Source organism: Streptopelia decaocto (assembly GCF_964273445.1).
Source record: "Streptopelia decaocto genome assembly, chromosome: 2".
Classification (NCBI taxonomy): domain Eukaryota; kingdom Metazoa; phylum Chordata; class Aves; order Columbiformes; family Columbidae; genus Streptopelia; species Streptopelia decaocto.
The window spans coordinates 149141572-149167343 of NC_138655.1; the positions used below are offsets into that span (position 1 = coordinate 149141572).

The 25772-nt window shown below is 38.1% G+C and overlaps 1 protein-coding gene across 14 annotated transcripts in view; it reads right to left on the reverse strand.

Annotated features, from left to right (window-relative positions):
• The window catches only part of PARD3 (par-3 family cell polarity regulator), a 457959-nt gene that overhangs the window by 219114 nt on the left and 213073 nt on the right, over positions 1–25772 (reverse strand). For 12 of the 14 annotated variants that reach the window (XM_082046281.1, XM_082046292.1, XM_082046291.1 and 9 more), the window contains 2 exons: positions 7915–8006; positions 5029–5112 (listed from right to left, as the gene is read on the reverse strand). In XM_082046281.1, the coding sequence (XP_081902407.1) occupies positions 5029–5112; positions 7915–8006 (176 nt within the window). The remainder of the gene's footprint in view (positions 1–5028; positions 5113–7914; positions 8007–25772) is intronic. The other 2 variants (XM_082046280.1, XM_082046289.1) reach the window with 1 other exon arrangement.

A 25772-nucleotide genomic window follows, 5' to 3' on the forward strand; every position in this document is an offset into this window, starting at 1 on the left:
AATGATAAAACTAGAAATAAGCAGCAAATGTTTTATTGACATCCAAATTGCCTGAGTTAGTCTGGGTAGTTCTTTGAAATCGTGAACTCCCCACATGCCATCCAGCTGTACAGAAATGACGATAATTTGTCTTAATAAAAGCTGACATTGAAAATAGTATGAGAGTAATAAGAATATTACATTGAGGATCTAGAATATGATTCGGCCATCACCGCCCATTGTACATACACACTGAAGTTATTTACCTATTACCTGCAAGCTAACTGTAATATAATCAAATCAGACAGAAGAGAAAATAAGCAATTTAGATGTTTATGTAAAGTCACTAACATGAAAAGGCAAAAACTAGATTAAGAGGCAAAAATAAGGATGGATTGAGAAGCAGATGTGTAGCAGTTTCATGCAATGAAAGACCTCTGAGTTTTACGGGAACGTAAGCATGGTATAAATTTCCTGAGATTCGAAGGTCAGAGTGGGCAAATCAGCTTGTTTGTTCAAGTTGAATTATTGTGGCTGATCAATGCTAAATTGGACATAAACTCCTTTGCACCACATTGACGTCACGTCACTACTGCGGAAGCACTGAAATAACTTTATCAGCTTTCACGCCTGAAGTCCGGAACCAATTTCCAACCTTTGGTAACTACTCCTCAGTTTTTTAGCTTGAATAATACTTCAAATTAAGTTTATATAACTTTTAAAAGGATGAGATCAGACAAAGAAAGCCTTGAATTCAGCTAAAAGAGTGAGGGAATGGTACGTTCACACCACAGGGATTCTTTTCCCAATGCGTATGTTTTTGAAAACCATGGCTACTTTTGAGACTTAAAAGGCTGGAAATGCAGGAGAGGAATAAATGGAGATGCAGATAACACACAGCTCCTAGATGATCAAACAGAGTGCGATGGTTAGAGAGGCACCTTGAAGGCACTATTAAGGACTCTCAGTATTGACAATGGCCACTAGATATTTCTTTAGTTTTCTTTGCAACTTGAGAAAAAGACTAAAACTTTTACAATGAAATATGAAGTGATTTATAAACTCTAGAAAATGAAGGACACTTCCACTAAAAGAAAAAAAAAAAAGTAAAGATAAAAACCCCCACACAACACCACAAAACTATAGAACAGAAAAACATAAAAACACATAAACAGTTTTCTAGTGTGGGGACTGTGCACACATCAAAACCTTCATTTGAGGTTTTTCATTTTTTTTTAATAAAATCTGTCAAAACTGTCATTTAAGCTGAAGAAAAGCAATAAAATTCAGTCTCTTATTTTTCCATTCTTCTGAGATTTCCTTCACATTTGTAAGACATTTGGAATATACAACATAAAAACACAGATTAAATAGTTTTAGCTGCCAGGTTTTAGCTGTACAGTTTATCATGGATTTTGTGGCATGTTTCCATAGGAAGAAGAGCTGGCAGAGTCCTACAAACTCACTGCTCTGCATCAAAGTAATGTGCATGATACTTATTAATGGAAATTCTTTATGGGGTTTTCAGATGAATATCCAAATCCTATTCTGTTCTGTTTTACTAAGTAGACTTCACAGGAGTCTTAGGACTAGAACTTCCATATAATTATTCACAAAGATTTCTGATGTTATCTCACAAATATCCTTGTGTCACTTGAACTTCCTTCCAAAGACAGACATGGCAGGATTTTGGAAGATCAACAAGGATATAGAGCTGGAGAAGATTACAAACACTCTTAAAAGCAGAAGAGGCCCTATAATGGTAAATTATGCTACAATTACTATTAAGTTTGCAGAGGAGAACTCTATGCAACCCCACTTATGCATCAACATAACATCCCCCCTTTGCCAGGATTGCTCAAATGCTATTTTTAAGGGACTGAGTACTTGCCCTCCTCTCTGAGCACCTAATAAGAATAAAGAATTGCTGCTAAAGGCAATTTTGTACAGATTTAGAATTTTATTTCCTTTTATGCTTTCCTCTCATCCACTTCCTCTTTGCTCTACTCTTTATCTGTTCACTTTCTATTCTGTCAGTCTTTCTGCTTTCATTTTCATGCCTCCTATTCTGCTTAGTACTCCAGTTATATCATTGCAAAAATGTGCAGGTAAGTTTTGCAAACCAAACTTGAAAAACTTCACAACCATAAAGTGAAGAATATGTATGCCCCTCCCTTTTGATACGGTGAACAAACTCTGTTACCCAAATCATACAATCAAAAAGTCCAATAAAGGACCAATGAACTTCTAGAGGTAAAACCAGATGGATAATAAGGAAACATATCCATAGAAGAAAGTTTGACTATGTCTGTACAAAACAATAGTCTTGTTTTCAGAGAAATACAGGGATTATTTTTTTCCATTTAAAAAAAGTCTCAGTTTTACTAGGAACAGAAATAATTAGTAGCATCTATATAGAAGAGGCAGAGATCTTTACGGACTTTGCTCAAGATCAAAAGCCAATATTGAAGACAGATTCTTACTTCAAAATCAAACCCTCAAAAGACCACGGAAAGGTCAAATATATCCTCAATATAAATAAAAGACATAGTTACGGCATATAATTTTTTAGAGGTTTGGAGTGTTTGCTTTGAAGGAGGGAAGGATTTTTTGGTGGGAGAACGCCTCTGCTTATTGCATACGGGGAAAAAAAAGGAGAATTGCATTAATATGTTTTTATACTTTTTCACTTTTAAAAAGTATTGATTTAATAAGCTTTGCCTATTGAGTAATGTTTTTAAAAGCAAAAGAAAGGAACTGAATAATTGAAAACATAGCATAACTGGAATCAAACACCTATCAAATATAAAACAACGGTGGGCCAATGGACTAAGTCATATGATACACCAGATCCTTTGCTTTTGTCATCCCCTAAAGTCTTTACTGAGTGCTGTTTGGTTCTGTATATTTAGGTTTCTCCTGAGCAGATACCCTGGAGAAAATGCCTGCGTTCTGAGGGAAAGCAGAGGAGGTGTGGGTGCTGCCGTACAACACCAGCGCCCGTCAGTGCTGAGCTACCAACTCCACTCTTCTACTACAAAGCAGAGAGTGTGGGAGAAATGTGGGGGAAACCCGTGAGGTCCTCTCCAACTCTGACTGCTCCTCCACGCTTTCAACACATGGACCCAACTATCTTCTCCCTCCAGCAAATTATTTCAGGGGAAAGGGGGTGTCAAAAAAAAAAAAATTAACAGACAGCAATTGCACATACCATCTATATTTCAATGAGGAGAGTTCTAGTATTATGACGAAAAAATAGATACATTTTAATATACAAATGATTTCCCTTGTAACAGAACTTTATTTTCAAGTATGCCTTGATTCTAAACATCTGTATTTAAAATTGACTTTCCTGGAATACATTTTTATCATATAATCCCAAACTCAGGACAAAAGAAGAGTTAAAAGTCCTTCATAGCTCTTGACAGAGCATCCTTAAAAAAAAAAAAAAAAAAAGGTGAGATTCTTTATTTCTGTGTTTATGGCTTTTTCATTTTACATGTTCTCATTATATATAACAGTTTAAACTTCGCCTCAGACTTGACAACCACATTAACATCCTGGAAGTGAATTTTACTTGAGTTAAAATTCTTATTCAAAATGTCAAAATATACATTTCTAACACCAATTTTATTAAACGAGTATTTAGTAGGCAGGCAACGTTCTTAAACTGGTCTTTTTCTTGGCCTTCACACTGTTTAAATCCCAGATAATGGTATGAACATTTCAACCATTTCCAGCTTTATAGGATTTACTTCTGAGTTTATGTTTGAAGTACCATTCACCCATGCCCCTTCCATCCCCACACTGAATTTACTAAATTTCAGATTATGCAGAGAAGAATTTACCGTGTTACAGAAGTTTGTTCTTAATACTTGTAGTCCTCAGAAAAAGTAGCCTTAAATTGAAAAAAAATTGCATTTTCTCATAGCACATGTCAGTATGGCTATGAAAGCATTGGGTTTAAAGCAAAAATTGCAAACAAAACTTTTGCACTGTGTTTAAAATCCTGTGAAGGTATCTGGTCTAGAAGAAAAAATACATTTATAATTTCTGAAAAGAGGATATTAATATTTGAGATATATGTTTTTGTATAGCAAGTTCGTTTTCCTCATAAGTATTAAACTGAAATTTCTGCTGAGTCGACAGACATGTGAGAATATAAAACCCCTTCAGATTACTTTTTAAAATATGTATTTGTGCCCCTTTGCCTTAAAGAGGGAAAACACAGTGTGTACTTAGAATATGCATCACCAAAAGAAAATTTGCATATATGCCTGAAGAACTATTGTTTTTTAACATACTTAAAAGCTTTGAATCCACAACTAATTATTACAAAAGTTAAGGCATTTTTCTGAGATTACGTTAATGACTGTAAATGCTAAAACTCTACTTTAGCAAAGTAAGCAATAGAGATTTGCAAATATAATCCCTCACGTTATATTATTTAATGAAAAGGACTTTCTTTACACTTTTATTTTCTGTTAACAATCCAACTTCAAGACTTCCAGCCTGCCATATAATAAAATGATTCACCTTCCCCAAAACCAGAATGTTTCAACTCGTTCTGCTGCTTCATTTTAACCCTAACAGAGGGGACAACACTAAATATTGAAAATGTGATGACTGTTTCTCTCCCAGTCTTACCAGGCGCAGGCACGGGACGCCTCTGCTTTAGGCTCCTGCTGTTATTTGGGAACTTGTGCTCTAAACGGTCAGCAAGGAAATACTGCATAAATATCCATCTGAATTAAAGCAGCAGATGATAATTTTTAAGAGTCCAAAAGGCAATCTCTGTACTTCAATATCCCATAAGATTACAACAGAGCCTCTATTAAAACTCCACAGTTCTAAGTCCTGTTAAGCAGAGCTTTTCCATTATAGAGTCCATTTCAAGTACAGACTCAGTAAAGTTGCACTTCTTCAAGACTGCCTTTTGAAAACCACAAAATATTCTACAGAAGGCAAAGGCACACAACACAAAATTAAGACAACTAAGATAAAACACAGCAAGTTACAATTCAATTAAAATCCTACACGATACGTTACCTTCCGCCTCGGGCACTGAAAGGCACTACATGGATTCCCAAAGGCCCGCCGTCGTTGGAGACTTCAACGAGCTTTACCATATCACTGTGAGACAATGACGAATGAGGGAATATGAACATGTACCGTGAAGGAACCAAAAAACCCCACACAAACATACACAGAAAAACAAAACCATTCCAGAAATCAAGTCATGGCGATGAAGGCATTGTTGAATGCTACGTACCTGAAGATTAATCTGATGGCATGAAAGAAGATCAATCATCAAAAATAGTTCAATTAATAAAACAAACAAAAGCCAAAGAATTTCTTGTAAACTTAATTTGCTCCTTTAAAATAGGTATCACCATCACATGCATATTGTTTTATCTCTTCCTTATTCTAAAGTTTAAATTTAAGTTAACTGCTTCAACCATTGAGCAGAATTATCTTAAATACCACATACACTTTTTCCTCAAAAGCCTAAAAGCTGATCATGGCACTGGCATGCTTTATTTGTGCATCCTAGAGAGAGCCCACTCTAAGCCTTAACATCAGCTTTTACATAACTACTGCTTAATCAAGTAAGATTTATTTAATTTTTAATTAGTTAAATTCTTCTAGTTTTAAAACACATTCAGTTGTTTTATTCTAATTCCATTTCTTTTATTGGAGGTCTGCTGGATCTACACGTTCTTACTAGTCAAAGCTTCCAAAGTAATATTTCACTGTAACATTCAAAACCAGCCAGATGTCCTCCTGAAGCAACTATGCATATAGCTTTCAATTGAACTTTTTGCTGTAGAGTAGAAAAAGTGAAAGAGGAAAGTACAGGTTCAGAAAGAGACATCCAAAGATTCTAGAAAAAAGATTTGGACCAAATCTACTGATGTGTTTGAAACATACCCACATCTGGAAAGGTGGAATATAGCCCATAAACCACAGTTATAAATACTCAGATGAGAAAATAATACATGAAGGCCAAACCTCTCAGCAAATCTGGAAGTGACAGATCTGAATGAAAGCCACAATCTGAATTTGTGGCTTATGCCTCTCCCTAGTATTACGTACTTTTTCCATATTTCCTGGCACGACATATATATACACAGATCTTTGAGAAGCTTGTTTCTCATAAGCATACAAATCAAGCTTAATCTAGAAATGGAGCAAAGAGCAAGACCAATGCCCTATGATAGCAGTAAAAGCTTTTCTACTTCCTTCAATAAGCTCTCGATCATATGGTGGCCCATCCCAAAAGCTTGCAGCACTTTATTTGGAGTCTGAGAATAACCAGACCACATATTGCTAGGAAGTTAACAAAAATCCAGCATTACAGTTTGTTTTATATTTCTTCCAAATTAATTTTTTAAATTATATTTTAAGGTAGCCTTTACATTTGCTGTATGCCTCAATTCATGGCTGGTTTTTTAACACCACAAAAGGAAGGTCTCTATCCCTGTTTCCACTGTTTAGTTCAAGAAAGTATTGCAACCACAGGAGAGCTGGGAGACATCAGCCAAAAAAAGTATTATTCTTCAGACCTAGACAAGCGTTTTAAGACTGACAGCATTACAGCACTTGGAAATGTTCCCTGTCCCAGTTTCTGTACAGGCTCACTTCGTTTCATTCCCACTGTACATCAAGTCTAAGTTTTCATTAACCAGTGTGCAAAGCAGCTCATGGGAATCAAGCAATGTCTTTCACGTCCAAAAGGGACTCCAATAGGCATTTTTTGCTATTCGTATGCCTATGGCTCCCTCTGATCAACTTTCTTCAGACTCTCCTATTAACTTAAAAGAAAACTGAGGGCTGAGGAAGAGAACAAGTGAAAATCAAGGGCAATTCACCTGGAACTGTCACAAGTGGAAACATAGCTTAAATTTAAAAGAAAAGAGTGAGTTTTCATAACCAGTGTACACTGTTTAACTTGTTCCACTGCTTCTTACCCTGATGTTCTCATAACTTTGGTCAAAGTACTCCAAACAAATGTACAAAGAACAATATCAAACCAAAAAAAGAATGAAGTAGCATAAGATAAAAAGCCAATAAAGTTACTTAAGTTCTGTAAACTCTATTTAGCAAGCAGCATTTGGAATTTACAATATAACATGTTTGTAAATGGACCAGAGTAAAACTCAGCATGTATAGCCTAACAGATTTCACCATGATCTTTATCTAACATTTAAACCCTCTGAACCTAATTCATACTTCAATTCAGAAATAATAGGTGTAGAAGATTTATTTTTATTTAAAATTTAAGTTAAATCCATTTAAAAGGTTTAATTTAAGGGTAGAAGTGATATTTTCTCATTAATTCCATAGTGAGGAATGGATCAGCTCTTTGCCATGACATGTGAAAGGTTAAGCTTGCTGTATCTCGTGAGGAAATAAAGCATCCTTTACTCATTTTTTTAAAGGAGAAGCTTCCCATTCCTGAACAACATCAGTTTTGATCCGTTCACAAAGTATGGGGTTTTTGACCACACAGCTTACATGACCCCATGCACATCTTCCCAGGAGACTGTGAACTGGTGACTGCTCTTATGATTTTCCCTGTGTAATCCTTGCCTGTTGATTTATTTGTGCTACCACTGGCCCTATTCCTTCTGTTGAGTTTTCAGAGTTCCATCAAATAAGCAACTTCTTTGAGGTAGAAAATCTACTGTAGCATCAGCACATATAATTGTCAAGTTTCCAACGCTCATTTTTAGCACAGGTGTTGTAAACTATTTAAAATCTGCTTTAAAAAGGTCCATGAAGCAAATTGTTTAAAACTAACATGATGCGACTTAAAAAAGCCTGTTCTACTTTCTTAAGAGCAGTATTACCCATATGATTCTGACGTTTTTTGCTAGTCTATGTTCAGTCTCAAGACTTGTCATTAAAATAAGTGTTCTGCCAGTAACTTACTCCAGGGAAAAATTAGTAGCATTCTCCAAGCCAGTGTCTGCATGGCCAACAGGCTCAACTCTGCTGTTGTCCTCCTCTGTTCGATCTTCATCCTAGATATCAAAAAAAAAGAAAGAAAAGTAAACCTAGGTATAATAGGTTAACTCATATTAATAATGTCTTTTTACTATTTTCAGATTATTGGGCTAACCATGTATGCAGGGGAAATGTGCTTCCATGACTCCAAAAATATTTTCTGTTGCTGTAAGAAACTGTTGTAAATTTTTTGACACTATACGCATTTTTGTAATTATATTTATAGTTTAGACAGTTTTATATCTTGATTTTACTACAGTTGTAAAAGCAAGGCTACAGAAGCTAGCACAGCCAGTATTTTTTTAAAATCTACTCAAGTAAAAGCACAAAAATCAGCTGATGGTCAGCACCGTATGGGCAAACTCCTTCCAAGTTCTCTCTGGGCAGGTTACTGGGGACTCAAATGAATATCCAAGGCAATTCAGACTCATTTGCAAAGAGTTAAAAAGAGTACAAGAAAATGCAGCCTGTATAATTCCATAAAATACCAAGACCTCTTTAAACATTTTATCTCAGGCCTTTATTAATAGCGTGCCAGAAAAGGCTGACATCAAAGAGTTACGTGAGGCTCTAATGCTAACCAATTGATTTTCTTTTTAATTTGACTTTCCAAAAAGTCATGCATTATTCACCAAATGTATAATTTTAATGTCAAAGTTCTGAATGCTGTACTTTCAAATTTAGATCAAGGTGATTCAAGAACTACCAGTAAGAAGGTCTAAAAACATTTTTATACCTATTTTACTCATCAGCAGCTTATGCTTTTAATTACCCACGTGACCAAACAGAAAATACTATAAACTGCGAACAGTAGGTTTGAAACACAGACTCAGATTCTAGAGTCAGAGCGACCGAGTCAGTAAAATAGTGTGATAAGTTATGAGTTCAGCACACGGAGTCAGACAATATATTAAATTATTGAAGGGATATTAAAGGCAAGCAGAGGCGTTTGGTGATGCCCAATTGACATTTCCACTGAGAAGCTGCCGAAGCAGGAGGCTGGATGCACCACGGGCTGTGGATCTGCCGCGTGGCCCCGGCTGGCAGCGCTGTGGGAAGCCGAGCTACTTGAAGATTGATGATCCCGTGTTTTGAGAGGCTTTAATATGCACTTCTTCATCATCTGTCTCTGTTAAGCACTAGGCAAGTAACACATTTCAAAGGTTAACCAGCATCTTGAACCTGCCTAAAACTGCATTATGAATCTAAACAAGAACTCAAAATATTTTCCGTGTAGTAAAAGTTGCTTATAAACCCAATATGATTCTTTAATATGATAAAAGCCAGTGCTTACATTTCTGTATTTACTGATTTCAGCTGACATTCTACATGCACCACTGCATAAAGGTTAAAAATAAATAAATATCCAAATCTCCATGACAATTCTAAAGTTACATGCAAAAAGGTATATACAGGAAAATCAGAACGTTTGGAGTTGTTTCACATTAAAAGAAGCATTCCATCTTGTTTCTTACAGAATCTTGCAGATTCCTGTTGCTATGGGTTTCCTGTTTTGAAGTTAGGGACACTGGTGATTGTAGAAAACTACCTATTTATATTGCACTGAAGCTGTTATCTGCAAGTCTGAAACCAGAGTTGCTGATGAGGCGCGATTTTGAAACTCAAGCTATGTTAAAAGGCCATCATGAATGCATGTTACTTTGTTAATACAATGTTTTTGGCATTTTTTTGTGTGTGGTCTTTTTAAGTAAGCCTATGGTAAGTATATGCACATGTAAGAAGAGACTGAAATAACATCCTACCTATTAGTATAGGTTTGTCCGCCCCTGCTGACAAATGTCTGGCTTTATGCTGTGCCACTTTAGCAGTCATCTAAATATATATGCAATGTAAGCATCCTTCATCTAGCATCACTTTGGTCCTACACTTTACCATCTTTCAGCCCGGCAAGTTTTTCCCTTGACTAGTTTAAACTAAGTCTGTAAATAAAACTCCGCTTGTCCCACTCGGTCTCTGCAGCAGCCCTTGGGACCAGCTCTTGGCAGACCCACTTTCAGCGCCCTCCTGGGATGCAGCCCACTGTGCACGACTCCAGCTAAACCCTTGTTGAAATCCTTCTTTCCACCACTTCCCAGCCCTGAGAGCATCTTTGCCCTCATTCCCACAGCCTCCTAATGTCAGCTCACACTTAAACCTCTCCACGTGTTGCACATCCCATTTCCTTTCTTTCTGTCCCACCTGGTCCAGAGGTTCATTCTCCCCTGGAAAGGAGCAGCCCCCTGTCGGACCCCCAGCACAGCCAGTACGAAGGCAACAACGAGCTTACCTGCCTCTTGCCTATACTTCATGTTTTAGTATTACGATATAACACATTAGAAACTGCAAACCAGAAGCTATGCAAAACAGATGCTATCTGGCACCACCGTATCTACTTCTCGTGCCATTTGTATCAAGAATTATAAACACAACAAGTTTTGGAACCAGGCTCACTGTCAGTTATACAAGCAATTAAGAAACAGCAGCTCCCACACGCCTCTGTCTGGCTTTTCCCGGATGGCAGACAGATCTGTATCAAAAACATGCACATGCCTGCAAGTAGGTGCTTAGAGGAGGAATCGCAACCCTAACGAAAGCACTACTGCCATTATCAACAGATGTACGATGCAGCCTTTAAAAAATCTTTAACATTACAGTAATCAGGCTCTCTTCTCGAAATAACACAGATTTTGATTTACATTGAACGGAGAGAAAAATTGGGACACCTGCAGAGGGATTTGACTTAAAATTCTGATTTACTAAGAAAAGTAACTAGCTGTGAACATTTCTGCATCAAGCAATTATTTCTTTATTTGGAAAGAAGTTTTCTTCTGAAAGGCAAATTCCACCTGGATGTGCTATCATGAGGTAAATCAAGGAAAAGGACTTTGAGAAGACCAAGAAAGTTTCCAAGATGCCAGACAGGTACTATTGTAGACATTTCTCGGAAATCATTGATTTAAGCGTACTCCCAGACTTACAGGTTTTATTACACCGATTCCTGCTTTATCAAAAGATACAGCTTTTAACATACAGTTACTACAGACAGAATGATGCTTTGAGTTGTTTGGGTTTTTTTTCCAAAATTGAAGTAATTAAAGATGATTTCATTTTTATAGCACGGAGGAAAATTTAAAGAACATCTTTCAGTGTACTTCTACATACCCTGATGTGTTCACTGTAAAATTCCCCCAATTCCCTTTTGCTGAGATGACTCAGTCAGGGCTGCCCAGCCAGGCCTCGCTGTGCCACCAGGCATGGATAGAGCCATCCATAAAGCAAATACACCTTCTGTCGTGTATTTAGGCTACTCACACGGAGATGAAACAACACAATGTCATCAAAAAGAAAGCAAAGTTGTCAAAATTTGTCTTAGTTGCTTTAAGAGAATTAACAATTTCAAAGAGTTATTCTTTTAAATGAATCTGTACAAAATTCCTGTGTCTTATAAGAATCAAGTTTGTGCACAGGTACACAGTAGCAGATTCTTGCAAATCTCATGGTAAAAAAAAGCTTCTGTAGGTGCCAAAGCAAGTGAAGCCATTTTTCTAAAGAAAACCACAACCAACCAACCAACTGAAAATACCAACAACTCTTTTTTTTTATTATTGTTCCAAGTTCTCTAATAAAATTAACAACTCAAAAACTCTTAAGTGCTCAAAATGGACTATTAATGCCAGTAGTTCTGCATATAGAAAGGTCCATTTCACAGTTCACCTGCGCAGCATTAATAAAAAACATATGAAAAGTTGCCAATTTGTTTTGTATTTTTGAAGAAAAAATCCCTAACACCTCTTAGGATTACAAAATGCTCAGAGCATTATGCTTGCCAACAGAACCTTATTCAATGAATGTGAACCCAAACAGACCTTTTAATTACATTTTCCCAGATTATTTCTGAGTGAATACTGCCTTGTTTCATTTCCAAAGCTCAAAACCAGCCATGCCTTTCCTATCTTACTGGACATTTTATCTTTCATTACTATAACATCAGCTCCTGCTTCTGATTAATCCACTACTTCATCTCCAAAAAAACACTTTCCCACTAATCTGTACTGTTCAATACATTAGTAATGAATTCCCCAAAAACATAAGCAGAACTTCTTCACATTCCCTCGTCTTCATTAGATGATTACCTGCAGAAAACTCAATAGCTGACAGGGAGTCTGAATAAAATTAGTGCGGTCACTTAATTTCCTATACGTTCCATTTGTGCAGTCTTTATTTCTTGGTGCATGGTCCAAGTAAGTGCTGATTACAATCTTCTTCAGCCTGACACAATGGGAAATGGGCTCTGAAGGCACATAAGAGTTTTGTATAAACCTGTCTTCTCTGAACACTTAATCCTATCTCTTAAATTCAATAGCAACAGCTCCAGCCTAACAATAACTGAAAAAATGGGAGTAAAAGTGTTTGGGTTTGGTTGTGGGGTTTTTTGGGGGGGATGGTTTTGTTTGTTTCTCTGTTGGGTTTGTTGGTTGGTTGGTGCATTTTTTTTTTCAGTTCAGAGGGCTATAATAATTATTTCATTATTGTCCAGAAAGTGATTGGCTATTTTAGTGATAATGGTTGTACAAAAGAAAGTAACTGGTTTGAAACTACTTGAACATCCCATGGCAAATCAGCAACACGGAGCAACACAAGAGGAAAAAAATGACTGGTCACTTCTGTAAACACTGAATAAATCAAAATTAAGATCGAAGAAAGGGAAGTTGTCTGTAAAGATTATCCTAATACATGCATGTGTGGGGCTGTGCTAAGGCTTCACCACAGACCTCCCTTCTGCACGTTTCCCTCGTTCACTTCTGCACCCCACAGTGTCGCATGCCTTCCCCTTGAGCCTCTGCCTGCACCTCCAACACCATCTACAGGCTCCTTCTCCCAAACCTGTGTCCTCCCGCCCTGACTTTGCTGTTAATTTACAGTCCACTTAGAGAGTTTAATCCTCCACCTTGTCTGAGTGCCGGGAAGGGGCTGTCGGAAAGCCCGGCCAGCCAGGCCCAGCCCCGCTGTGGAGCCCTCACCCGGGAAAGCAGGCCCAGTCGCCCTGAGATTCCACATTTTCTGTGAAAAGAGAAAGTCTGGGAAATTTAGCTGTAAACTGTAGTAAATCTCTTCACGCTGTACACAAACGAGATTTTTTGTCTGACTTGTGAAGTTCTTAACTGAACAAAAGATCCAGCCTCAGCAGAAAAAAAATGGGCTGACACGGCTATACAAGAGCTACACAAAGGAATCATCTTTTAAAACATAATGAAACCTGTTTTGGTTTGTTACTAGTCTGCAAAGTAACTGCAGCAAAGTATTTTTGCATGGGGTGGATGTTCTTGTTATAAAACACTTTCAGTATTTTTTCTAGCATCAGCAACAGAAAGCAGGGCCTTGAAATGGCAAGCGACTGCAGCCGTCATGGTAAAAAGGCAGAGATAGCAGTGTGAGCAAGATATGATAAATACATCACTTGCTCCTCTGCAAATAAAAGCCTGTCAATATGGAGCCTCTGTGTCTTGGAAGAATTCAAACTCCTTTGTTTTCTAGCGTTTAATTTTTTTAAAATTTTAGCATAGCAAGTGAAAGTACTGTAAATACCAAACAGAAAGAACAGTATATAACGTCCAACAGGTATTTTAGATTCTACTGTAGAGAAAGACACATTATCAATAACTAAAAGCTCCTGAAAGGCTGCACGCCAGTACTTTTTTCCTCATCCAGGACACAACAAAAATAACACTTACATTATTAAAATATGTCCTTCCCTTCATCTTTCCCCTTTTAGTCTCTTGCACTTCTCTGTAATCATTATGGAAGAAGAGACTGTATTTCCTATTAGTCTCCTGGCAGCTGTATTTTATAAATGTTTGTTTGGTCCTTGCAACATAAAGTAGGTTCTCTCTCTGTATGATCAGACTTGATAGGAAACAGCTCCTAAGGGACCTATTTTCCTGTGTCTTAAATAGCACAAATATACCAGCATCAGGCTTTTGCGCTAATGTTCTCACTTCTTGATTAACTGGCCCAATCTCCAGAGAATGGCAATTTTCAATCAGATCTGAAGAGTAGTTACAAAGATCACATGGGAAAAAAAAAAAGAGTTATTGAATTTTTTTTAAAAAAGGGTTTCTCACTCTTGAACACATATATATGCACAAATAATTAGGTGAAAGGTTTGTGTAATCCACATCAGCCCTATACTAGGTGCACGGCTATTATCAGTAACTCAGAAAGAGAGGAGAGAAACCTTACATTAAATCTTCATCCACTTAAATGAACAACAAAAAATACTTTTTCTACACACATATGAGTTAATATTCTCCTTACATCTCAATCATCCCTATGTTATCACATCTTTGTGCTGGATGGTCATCCCACAATTGGAAATGGTAATATTCATATAGTTTCTATATGCCTCACTACTCTAAAATGAAATTTGCCTTGCTCAGTCAAATCAGTGAATAGATACCATATAGACACAGAGGAGCGCAGAATGGAAGGGATTTCCCAGGTCTCTGATGAATATCAAATTCATCCCCTGCTATCACAGGCAATCATCTCTTATTTCCCATTTAATAAACTGATCAAGCTGAGCCTCAAACCTGGCTGGCTTCACGATGGCACTATTTCTGTTGTGAAGCCCCTTGACAGGAAATCTTTTTACAGATTTAAAGAGAGACGTATTTGATTTCCTATTGTCCCAAAAGCAGAACACCAGATAGCCAAAAAATATCATTTGATACAACCTTCCTTTGAGAAGCCTATATGACACTACATTCAGTTTTGACTATCTTGTTTTTAATGCCTAATTACTCTTCTTAAAACATATATTAAAAGCCTTGTAATACTAATAAAAACTGAGCAAGCCATACAGTATCTCAATTGTTTTGCAGCGTGTATTAGTTCAGAGGTTTACTGAAGTCCATAGTCTTTAGGGGATCGACAACCTGTGATATGTCACAGAAATCACAGACATATATTCTGTAACAATCCGGTGGCACACACCTTTATAGCACAGCTAGCCGGGGCAATGGCAGAAGCACAACACAAATACTGATCGGCCATTTAATGGAGCTTCCACTAAAAAAGCTCTTTACTAGATGATGCCGCAGTTAATTCTTTTTTACAGCAGGCACTGCAGACAGCACTGAAAAGTACAAGAACCTTTTAAGAGTTTTAGTAGGTTAGACAAAGGGTTTTCTTGCTAGTGAATTTAACTTGAGACATTTTGCTGGTTCTGCTGCTTTACAGTAAAGAAAATCTCAGACATGACCTTACAGTGGTAGCTTGCCAACAAACAGCATGAAATGCATTAAAACTCAGAGGGTTTTTTTGTTGTTGATCGAACATGCTTGCTAATTAATGTAGCTGAATAGTCTATGCCTACCAGCAGAGAAAGGACATTGAGGGGGAAAAAAAAAATTAAAAAGAAAGAAAAAAATACTTAGGCAACTGGGCAACCTCATACAATGGAAATTGCACAAAACGTGATCTGATAGAGAAGGAAAACCATAGTAATGTCTAAAGCAATGCTAATTCTCAAGCATGTCACAATTTGTATTGTGACCATATTTCCTACGTTGTACTTGCTGTTTGGGTAACATCTCAGTTTGTTTTCCCCAGGCTGAGGGCGTCCCACTCCAGATCGTCTCAGTGACTCCTGCGGGACTGCCGACAGCCCGGGGTGGGCAGCGGGGAGGAGGTGTGCTGTAAACTGAGAGCTACCGAGACAAATCCAGGCATCAGGGTTCCTCTACAGATGGCAAATATCAAATGGATAACAAAAATATGTAGCTGTTCCCACCAGATCGTATTTAAAGGACGTTTTAAAGAAGTGTCAAGTGTTGCCGTAGCACAACAACTACTTCATGGTCAGCCATTCTGCAACAGCTCTAAATCCACAAATAATACACAACACCACGATGCTCATAGCATATTAGAAAATATTATAATTATGGTAATTCAGTGACCTGAATTCCTGTTCAATGACAAATGGGTAAACTGTTGCCAAACTGAACCTGGTAACACCTTGATGATCTGTTTCTCATATCAAAGACAGACTTAAGATGAGGACAACATTGGGCCCTTTCTTAATTCCTGCACTGATTTGCTCTACAATAGTGGCAAAAAATCACTTAAAAGTGCATTTCTCAATTAATATGTTGGGGATGATACTCTATGTGTGCAAAGACAAATACAGATAAGACACTTGGATACAATATTTTGAAAAGCAGTAATATTACAATGTATATTAATAGTCTCAGCAGCAGCTTAGGATGCTGAGCCACAAAATGCCTCTTCTTGGTCAAATATACCAGATGAGCTCCACCTCCCCCTTTTCTTATCACCTGGTAATAACTGCAGTCCATAAACTATTTTTTAAACATTTTATTTGATGCAAAGTATCTGAAGGAGAACAAAACATAAGACATTTCATCACGTAATGAATTTCTGAGACACTTCCCAGTTCCCTAAGCAAAACCAACCAATGGGAATAACCAGGAAAGGTTTGGCATGACCAGACAGGGCATCCAAGCACCAGCAGCTCTGCCTCTCGGGACATCCACTAACAGGAGCTTTTAAAAAGCAATGTGATAACAGAAAGTCAACTCAAAGACTAGAGGCAACAACAAAGTACTATCCTCTCATGTGCTAAATATTTGAAATATATGAAGCATGGACTGTCACACTTTCAGTATTAAGCAAAGCATCTGAAGAGCTTTCTGATGATCTGATCAATAACAAATTATAGATGTGTCCATTGTATTGCAAAGAGAAACACTTATCTCAGAAACCCATGTACAACTATATCCAATTACCTCAAATTGATTGTTGTCTTAAAAATAAAATGGGTTCATTTTGTGTCACTGCCTAGTTACAGTTCTTATTCTGCTTTCTCTTTTTCCTCAGGATCCAAAACATATCCGTTTCACAGGCAAAAGGCAAAAGCCTTATTTGTTTTAAATAAGGCTTATCTGAAGACTATTTCCATGTTCAGATCTCTGAAATTTTATACTCTTTTCATATGATTCACAGACTGACATACAGACCACCAGGATCTGCCAGTGTAAAACAAACATTAGTGTTCATATTAAACACAGATTCACAGTCATACTTTGATGTCAGAGTCACGGGAAATATATTTAACAGAAATAGTTAACAGCTTTATTTGGAAGTAGGCTACAATTATAGGTCAAGGTATAATCAAATTGCCCTGGAAAATTTAGCCCAAAGGCCAGGCCTGGTTTTGTACAGGCCCTTTTATTATTTACCTTGAATAATGCAGGAATTACCTCAATTACAGAGGCGTCCCCACATGATGAGCCAACACAAGTGTGGCACTTGCCACACAACGAACACATGTCTGGTCAATGACTTAATATACTATTTACTTTCCCTTTCATCCTGTTAACTGATACATACATATGCACCTATATATACCACTACCACCCTTGGTTAACTCATACAATACCCAAGTATATAGAGAAAATTGCCCCAGCATTGGCAGAAGATGCTTTACTTGAATTATTTCACAATGGGAGTGATTTTTACAAAATGCAGTCTAGTTTTCTTTAAGAACTTGAGTTCTTCCTGCTCCACAATTCCAGGTTATACAGATCTGGGATTTCAGGACCAGCAAGAAATGAAAAACTAGCATTCATTTTATATGGAGAAGTTGGTGTTTACAGAAGGAAAAATCTACTCCCTACATACTTCTAACATGGAGTGTTACTACAGCATTCAGGAAATATACATACTTATATATGCTTCTAAATACACATATATTCCTAAGATCACAACAGCAAAGACATTATTTTGTTCTTAAAGTAGGAAAAAATAAATTAGATGCCAGTGGTACAACTATAGTGTGTTTGTTTTTCCGTTGAGTAGTCTGAAGTAGGTCAAGTTAGGCACATCCATTAGTTCTCCTATAAATAGATCCACACTGAGTTCACCTGCTTGTTACTAATGTAGAACAACAGAATTTTAAATAGTTTTTCCTTTAATCTGACAAGTTGGCTTATTCTGTATACAGACATTAAAAAGAAAAAAAAAGTCATTAAGTCCTGCATGATTTTTAAAAGCAGAAGAAATGACAATGGATACATGAAATTAGGACACACACTTTTTTCCCCTGAAGAAACCAAATGCACATGCCTCCACCTATAAGTTTAGAGATCTGAAAGACTTCTGCAGAAATGTATTATAGATGAGTCACATAGTTTCCCCTTGATATCAAGACAAAGGAAAGGAGAAAATTCTGCATAAATCACATTTTCCCTGTAACACTCCTGAATATATTATTATTCACCTCACCTTTTCAAAGACCGTGATTTTCATCCTTCTGTGGATTTTTTCTTAAGATACTAAAAGCATTTCTTATTTAGCAACTTGAATTTGTCATTAGGCAATTTTCAAACAGGTCTCATAGCCCTTTTATCGTTATTCATTTCTTTTTCTTCTTTTTTAATCTGAAATACTCCCTTGTTGCTTGATTTGCAGATCTGTATCAGCACACGAGGATTTCACTGGCTTCAGCCAAGTACAGAACAGTTCGATCCCCTTGAGTACTGAACCTAAGAGTCAATCTAGAAGCAAGCTAAAGCCCTATATAGCACTCTATTCTCTGTCACACAAAACATCATTTTACTCACACAGGCATCTTAATAACAAGATTCAATTCTGGATATTTTTCTGAGCATGGTTCAGGACTGTTTAGAGACAACATCAGAAAGCTCATTGAAGACTTGGCTTTTTGAAACTTTAATTAAAATATCTGTTTTCCAATAAGGTAAAAATTCCTACATTGATGGGAGTTTAAAGTTAGGATGTATTCTTTAACTTTGAATTTCATCTCGTTTAGGAAATATAGCTTTCAAAGGTTTTCCTTTTGTGTTATGAAAAATAACGTTGCCCAAAGAACTAGAAAAATATAATTATACTATTTTATCATCTCGCTTAAAGAAAAGTACATTGGTTTCCTCTCATTTAGACAGTGATTTATCTTCAGTTCTCATTTGCTAGGATTTGCTAGGATATAGTTTCAATTTATGACTTTTTTGATTTAAATTCCTACTGTTGGAAAGAGAAAAATACCTACAGATCTGTTTTAAAGGTCTTTTGTTTTACACACCACATCGACGGACAAACAGACCTGAGCTACAGGATCCCTAACTTGCACAGCTTAAAGATAATTCTTCCTGTTTCGGCTCTTCCTCCCCCAAAGGAACAAAACCAGGCAAGGTCCTGGACGCAGGTCCCAGGGGAAGAAGGTCCCCAAGGGAGCCCCGGCATCAGGACACCAGTGCCGGGCACCGGCCTCGCCGCAGAGGCACGAGGTACCCAAACCTCTCAGCTCCTGTGCAACGTTTGGGTGATGAGATTTTACCATGTGGCTGGTCTGCCTTTCACCTCTCTTTTGCCGAATTGTACAGTCACATGCCACTTTTTGCTTTCCACCTCATCCTTCACTGAGAAACTCCACTAAAATTGCTTCAGTTGAGTTCCCCTCTTATGCTGTAGCATTTTCCTTTTTTGTCTTTTGCACAACATGGATTTTACCTTAGGCACCAAACAAATTCACCACTTCAATAACAGAAAATACTATAGCATTTTTCATTGTTCTTTGCTCAATTTATTTTGCTGAAGTCAACATGAAAAACAATTTCAAACTTCTCAGTAAATGCTTCATTTACGAATTCTCCATTCCTAGTGCCTACAGGGTTACAATCTGGTCTATGACAATTTTATTAATTTTTTAATCAAAAGCATTAAATCAAATTTAAAATAAATAGTACTCAGTACTTCTGTAGTGCCCTCCAGCACAGTATGGCAAAACACTTCATGGACAATAATGACTTTAGCTTCACTGCACCCTCAGGAAGAAGATTAAAAGTCATTTTCCAAATTCTTTCTTTATTTGAGGAAACTGAGGCACAGAAAATTTCTTTCTATATTTTTGATGTTCACCTGCAGACTCAGACGCTTTCAGTTTTGGGTGATGTCTCTGACATAGACAAAGCCTTACTTTCAGAACAATGTAAAATACTCACATGTACTCTTGAATTCAACCAAAAAGGACAATCAAATAAAGGAAATCAAGTGGCACTAAGTAAACTTCTGAAAGCATCAAAAGCCACCTGGCCTCATCACTGCAGACACTCAGGGCAGCCAACAGCAGCCCAGGCCCCACGGCCGCTGCAGGGAGCCTGGGGAAGGCACCGGTGCCCTTGGAGCAGTTTGGTCCCGAGCCCACACCAGCTCGTGTGCTCCACTCGCTGTCATGCAAAACTCTTACACAGCACATGATGAAACATGATTGAGAGCCAAAGTGCATCAACAGCACCATCTCACTATGCTATCCACGGACCACAAAGAATAGGACATCATTCAAGTGCTAGAACCACAGCTCCGGAAGCACTCTGCAAATGAACTGGAAGTTACACAAAATGGAAGGCATTTCAAGAAATAACTTGTTTAGTGCCTTGTGTTGCACCAAAGAGGTACCAGGTTCTCAGTATAATATTTTTTTAAAAAACTTCTTCTTCTCAAGAGACCTTATTTCCATTTGTGATTCTTCCCTTGCAGTAGGGCCTTCAGAGCAGTAGGGCCTGAATTCTGCACATCTGATGGAGGTGCAGTATTTCCAGGCGGTTGTATTTCCACTATGTTGCCCATAATAAGACCTCAGCCTGGCATTTAATTATCCTGCAAAGCCAGCACAAACCACAGATGTGGTTTGTTGAAAGAGGCAGCCCCATCCCTTCCCCTCCCCAGACGATCATGTTCATCACTGGATCCCTCTGTCCAACCTTCTCCTTTCTGCATATTCATGCATTTGTATCATTACACAAAAGATCTAAATTAAAATTAATGTTTAATCAAAACAATTTTAATTGGCTATGTTTCCCAGGCTGGTCCAGTTCAGTCTAATTAACAGTCTCATAAAAGCTTAGGGAGGCACAAGGGAGGAAGCAAAGAATGGCCAAGACTGCTTCTTTCAGCAGCAGAGATGACTTAAATGTCTCTAACACTGTGGCCTCAGACTGTTGTTTGAAAGGACACTTCATCTGCACTTTCGCATCCAGCTCAAGGCACTCATTTCATCATTCAGTAACTTGCACTGCTCTGTGTCCAATTTCATCCCTCTTCTATTACCTCCTTCAAAATCCTACCTATTTTCGAGTAATCTAAATAATTGTGTCTTGTTCACTGAAGTTGCCATCTCAGCACTCCCCCTCTTTCAAAACGAGCACACTTTCCAGGTATAAATCCCTCTTGCCCTTACATACTGCTGACCTATTTTCCATAATTTGTTTTTCTCTCTGCCAGCTTCTAATCTACAGCTGAACTTCATTTGTGACAATATAAAGTTACTTAAACAACTTAATACGAATTACTCAAATTCCAACAACTTCCTTAGATGAGACCAAATTAAGACTGAGGCACAATAGTGATTTTAAGTGCTATTTCCCGCATCCATTAAAAACTAATATGCATAAACAGAAGGAAAAAACCCCACGCATTTTGTGGTTGAATTCCTCTTGATCCACTCCACTCAAAACAAAAGGTTAAAAGCATGGAAATGATACGCATGTCGAAGAGGCACATGCCCAAGTGCCTCTCTTCATCAAGAAATCATAGCACTTTATACACAAAGTATATTTTGTGTCTATTTTTATGTCTACCTTATGTTTATGTCTACATAAACACTCTTTTAAGGTTAACAATAGCATTTTGGGAAACAAAATTTGATAAGGAACCAGAACAACCTATGTCAATTAGGATTAAAAGGAGGTAGACACTGTTAAACCAGACATTTAAACATTCCAATTTTGACATAAGGTTTTCTTAGTTGCCACTTAATCAGTTACAAATTAACTAAAGCTGAGTTGAAGGTTTCCAAATGTCTGGGAGCTTGTTATCAATTTCCCATAAACCACATGGAGCCAGTCAATGAAGCTAGTCCGGTCTAAGGCCTCCTAAAGAAGTGTTTATTTTGCTTTTACTCTTCATACCTATTTTCTGAAATTGGAAAAAACCTACTTTTAGGAAATCAGTGAAAGGCATGCACAATTATCCTACCATTCTGAAGCTTTTTGCTTCAAACTATGAGAGGAAAGCTTGCAGAAACCCGAAGAACAAGAAAATGCTGGGGTTTTGGAAAGAAGCACCTTTAGAAATCAAACTGCACTGAGCGCTTCTTCCGCTGCCTCCCTGGGCGGGATCTTTGGGCACTTCCACTCTCCAGATTCACAGAATACATCAAGTTTCAGACTGACTGCCTGGGCTATTCCATCATCTTGTGATGGTCAACTCTGGCTATCTCAGGAGACACCACAAGAGCTGCTATAATAGATAACTCAGGTAATTCACCAAGCAGCTCTTCTCTCATCCTGGGAAGCCAGGTTTGATGTCATTAGGACTGGAGAGTATTTTGTACTTCCTCAAATGCCAGTCAATTTGAGAAAAGACAATAATGGCCTACCAGTATCCCTGACCAGAATCACAGAATCATTTCAGTTGGAAAAGACCCTCAGGATCACTGAGTCCAACCATAACCTAATTCTGGCACTAAACCATGTCCCTAAGAACCTCGTCTAAACACCTTTTAAACACCTCCAGGGACGGTGACTCCACCACTTCCCTGGGCAGCCTGTTCCAATGCCTGACAACCCTCCCGTGAAGAATTTTTTCCTAATATCCAAACTAAACCTCCCCTGGTGCAACGTGAGGCCATTTCCTCTTGTCCTATCACTTGCTACTTGGGAGCAGAGACCAACCCCCTCCATGCTACAACCTCCTTTCAGGTACCTGTAGACAGTGATAAGGTCCCCCCTCAGCCTCCTTTTCTCCAGGCTGAACAGCCCCAGTTCCCTCAGCTGCTCCTCATCACCCTCCTGCTCCAGACCCCTCACCAGCTTCGTCACCTCCTCTGCACTCTCTCCAGCACCTCAATGTCCTTCTTATGATGAGGGGCCCAAAACTGAACACAGGATTTGAGATGCAGCTTCACCAGTGCCGAGTACAGTGGCACAATCACTTCCCTAGTCCTGCTGGCCACACTAGATGGGAAGGAGAAAGTCATTTGCTTTATCAGCCCAGAAATCCAATCTTGAAGAGACTAGAGAATGAACCTTTGCAATAAGATTTAAAAAATAAAAAATCTGTGACAAAGAATGTGGTTGCTTACTGAAACTAATAAAGCTCATAGTGTTCACACAGAATTGCATGATTTGAAGAAAATATGGGGAGATACAAACAGATGAGTTGAAAACCTGTTGAGTTTTATTTAATAAAATCAGAAGTTCTGCACTTTTTCTTTGTGGCCTAACCTCAGCTACTTACAGGCTCAGAACAGTGTAGGCAAGAGGAATCCTTAAATTTAATGAAATGCACTTGTCTTTCTCTCCTTACATATAACCAGGTTGAAGGCAATAATGAACAGAGAAAAAGAGAGTGTATATACACACAGAAACAAAAGAACATTAAAATAATCTTTAAAGTAGAAAAGCTAATACTTTCCTAAGGGACTGACAGCAAGATAATGTTACCTAAAGAATTAATAATCTGGAAGAGCAAGTTAAAAATAAAGTGATGAAATTTGCCAGTGAAATACAACTTCAGTTTAAAACAATCTTTTAAAACATGATCAATGAGCTTTGTGAGACTTTCCAGATATATATATCACACTGGTGGACTGAGAAGCCTGGCGACTGAGGAAATTGAAACTTGAATAAATGTAAGATAATTCATTCTGAGAAATGCAATCTAGTGTAAGCCTCAAAGGGAAGAATGTTGGAAAAAGTAGCACTACCTCTCAAAAAGAAAACTAGGAAAACCCACCAGAAATTAAAGAAACAGTCCATGATAATACTGAGGTAGATTTAATATAACTGGTTTTTAGTGCAGCAGCAAATATTTTTGCAGCAAATTTAGCTCTAAAAGTAATTTCAAATGGCAATTCCCAGTCTTCTGCCCTCTTGAGGTAGTATGGATGAATATTAAGGTAGTATGTACGTATTTATACTGTAGATGAATAAAAGCGAAAGAAATGGGCAACTGCATGACACCAAATATTGATGAAAATTAGTCGAAAAGCATAAATAGCAGTGAGGACAACCGAGAGAACGACAGAGAACAACTGGAAAGATGTCAATACTCTTCAGCCTTATTTGCCAAATCCATACCACCACAGAGTATGACAATGATGTAACATATCTGCAGGTGACCCATGACCTCACTATATAGAAAAGTATTTCAATTTAGCTGTTTTAAACAAATTCCTGGTCTAGCCAACCTACACATAGCACAGACTGTGACAAGCCTGAAGGAGAGCTGGACAACTGCATTTCCACTTGTACGTCTCTTTGGACATGACTGGCAATTATTTCTCCTCAGGGTGGAAAAGCAATGGAGGTAGAAAGGATTTAGAAACAACACAGTAAATGACAAGAGAAAATGGAGTGTGCAACCTGTGTATGCAGATGGTAGCAGAGAGACCTATGCCCACCACGCCTAGACTGGTCATACAAGAGGGCAGACTGAGAGGTCACTTCTGCTGACGGGCAGCAAGGGTTCTGGAGCATCTCTTGTGCTTTATGAGATCACACACAACCACAGATACCACATGGAGCAGAGCACACAGGCACGCAAAAGAATCAGTATTCTAGTGGTGCATATGCTGAAGCAAACACATCTAAGCACTGGCGAGTTGGAAGCTCTCTGTCTACGCAGCTCAGGTAGTCTGAAGAGTATTTGAGTACGGGGCACTTTCCTGTCAAAGTGAGGTAGTCAAGAAGAAGAGCTGATGGGTTTAGGAGCCTGCTTTTCCCCGTAAAAAAAATCCTGAAATGCCCAAATAGTGAGATTTTATGTTCTGATGCAGGTTTAAGAAGGAGGATTAATTGCAAATGCTTGCTAGGGAAGAAGATCGGAACAGAACTTCCATGTGGTACAAATCCATAGAGCTGGGAGAAAGGAGGTGAAATGAGGCTAAATATCAGAAGAAAATCCTTAATAGGGTGATATATCAGATTGTGAAAGTCTCCCAAGGGAAGCAGCAGAATCCCCACTGCTCAACACATGTAAAAGCAGCGTGGACAAAGAACTGCAAGCTAGGCTACAGGGAATAACTCAATACATAGTAAGAGGATGGTTCAGATGACCTAATAATATAACAGGATTTAAAATGACTAGATAATTCTATTATCATTAACCACATTCACAGCAGTACAAGCTAAAACACTGTTGCTATGGTAATCAATCCTTACGCATCGTTGCAGAAAATGACTGTGATACAAGGGATAGAAAGGAATTGAACCAGCCGTTCCTGTTCTCAATGAATTCAATGTACCAGTCAGCTGGGAAACTATCTAACATGGGAGTTTACATCTAGCTTCCCAAAAGGTTTTGAAAATATATAGTAAAGCACAACAGAGTGCTTGCCATTCAAATATGGGTTAACTTTAGCCTTACACAGTCCGTTCAGGTTCAAGGTAGGACCAAGGCTCCAGATGGGAGGGGATGCTGCTGGAAACTGGTGGACCACTCTCATCATCCCACTTCAAATCCTCTTCTAACACTGCTTGAATTCTCTCAGCCCACACTACACCGATACTACAGAAAGACCAATGCACGCACAATTCTGCTCACGCGTTACTACAGCTCCATCTCGTGAGAATGAGACCAACTCGTTTTCCATGTGGAAGGCAAGAAAAAAAGACAGCAGAGGTGATCATTTTTGCTGGCCCTATGGACAACAAACTGTAGTAGTGAAAGCATCCTACTTTTTA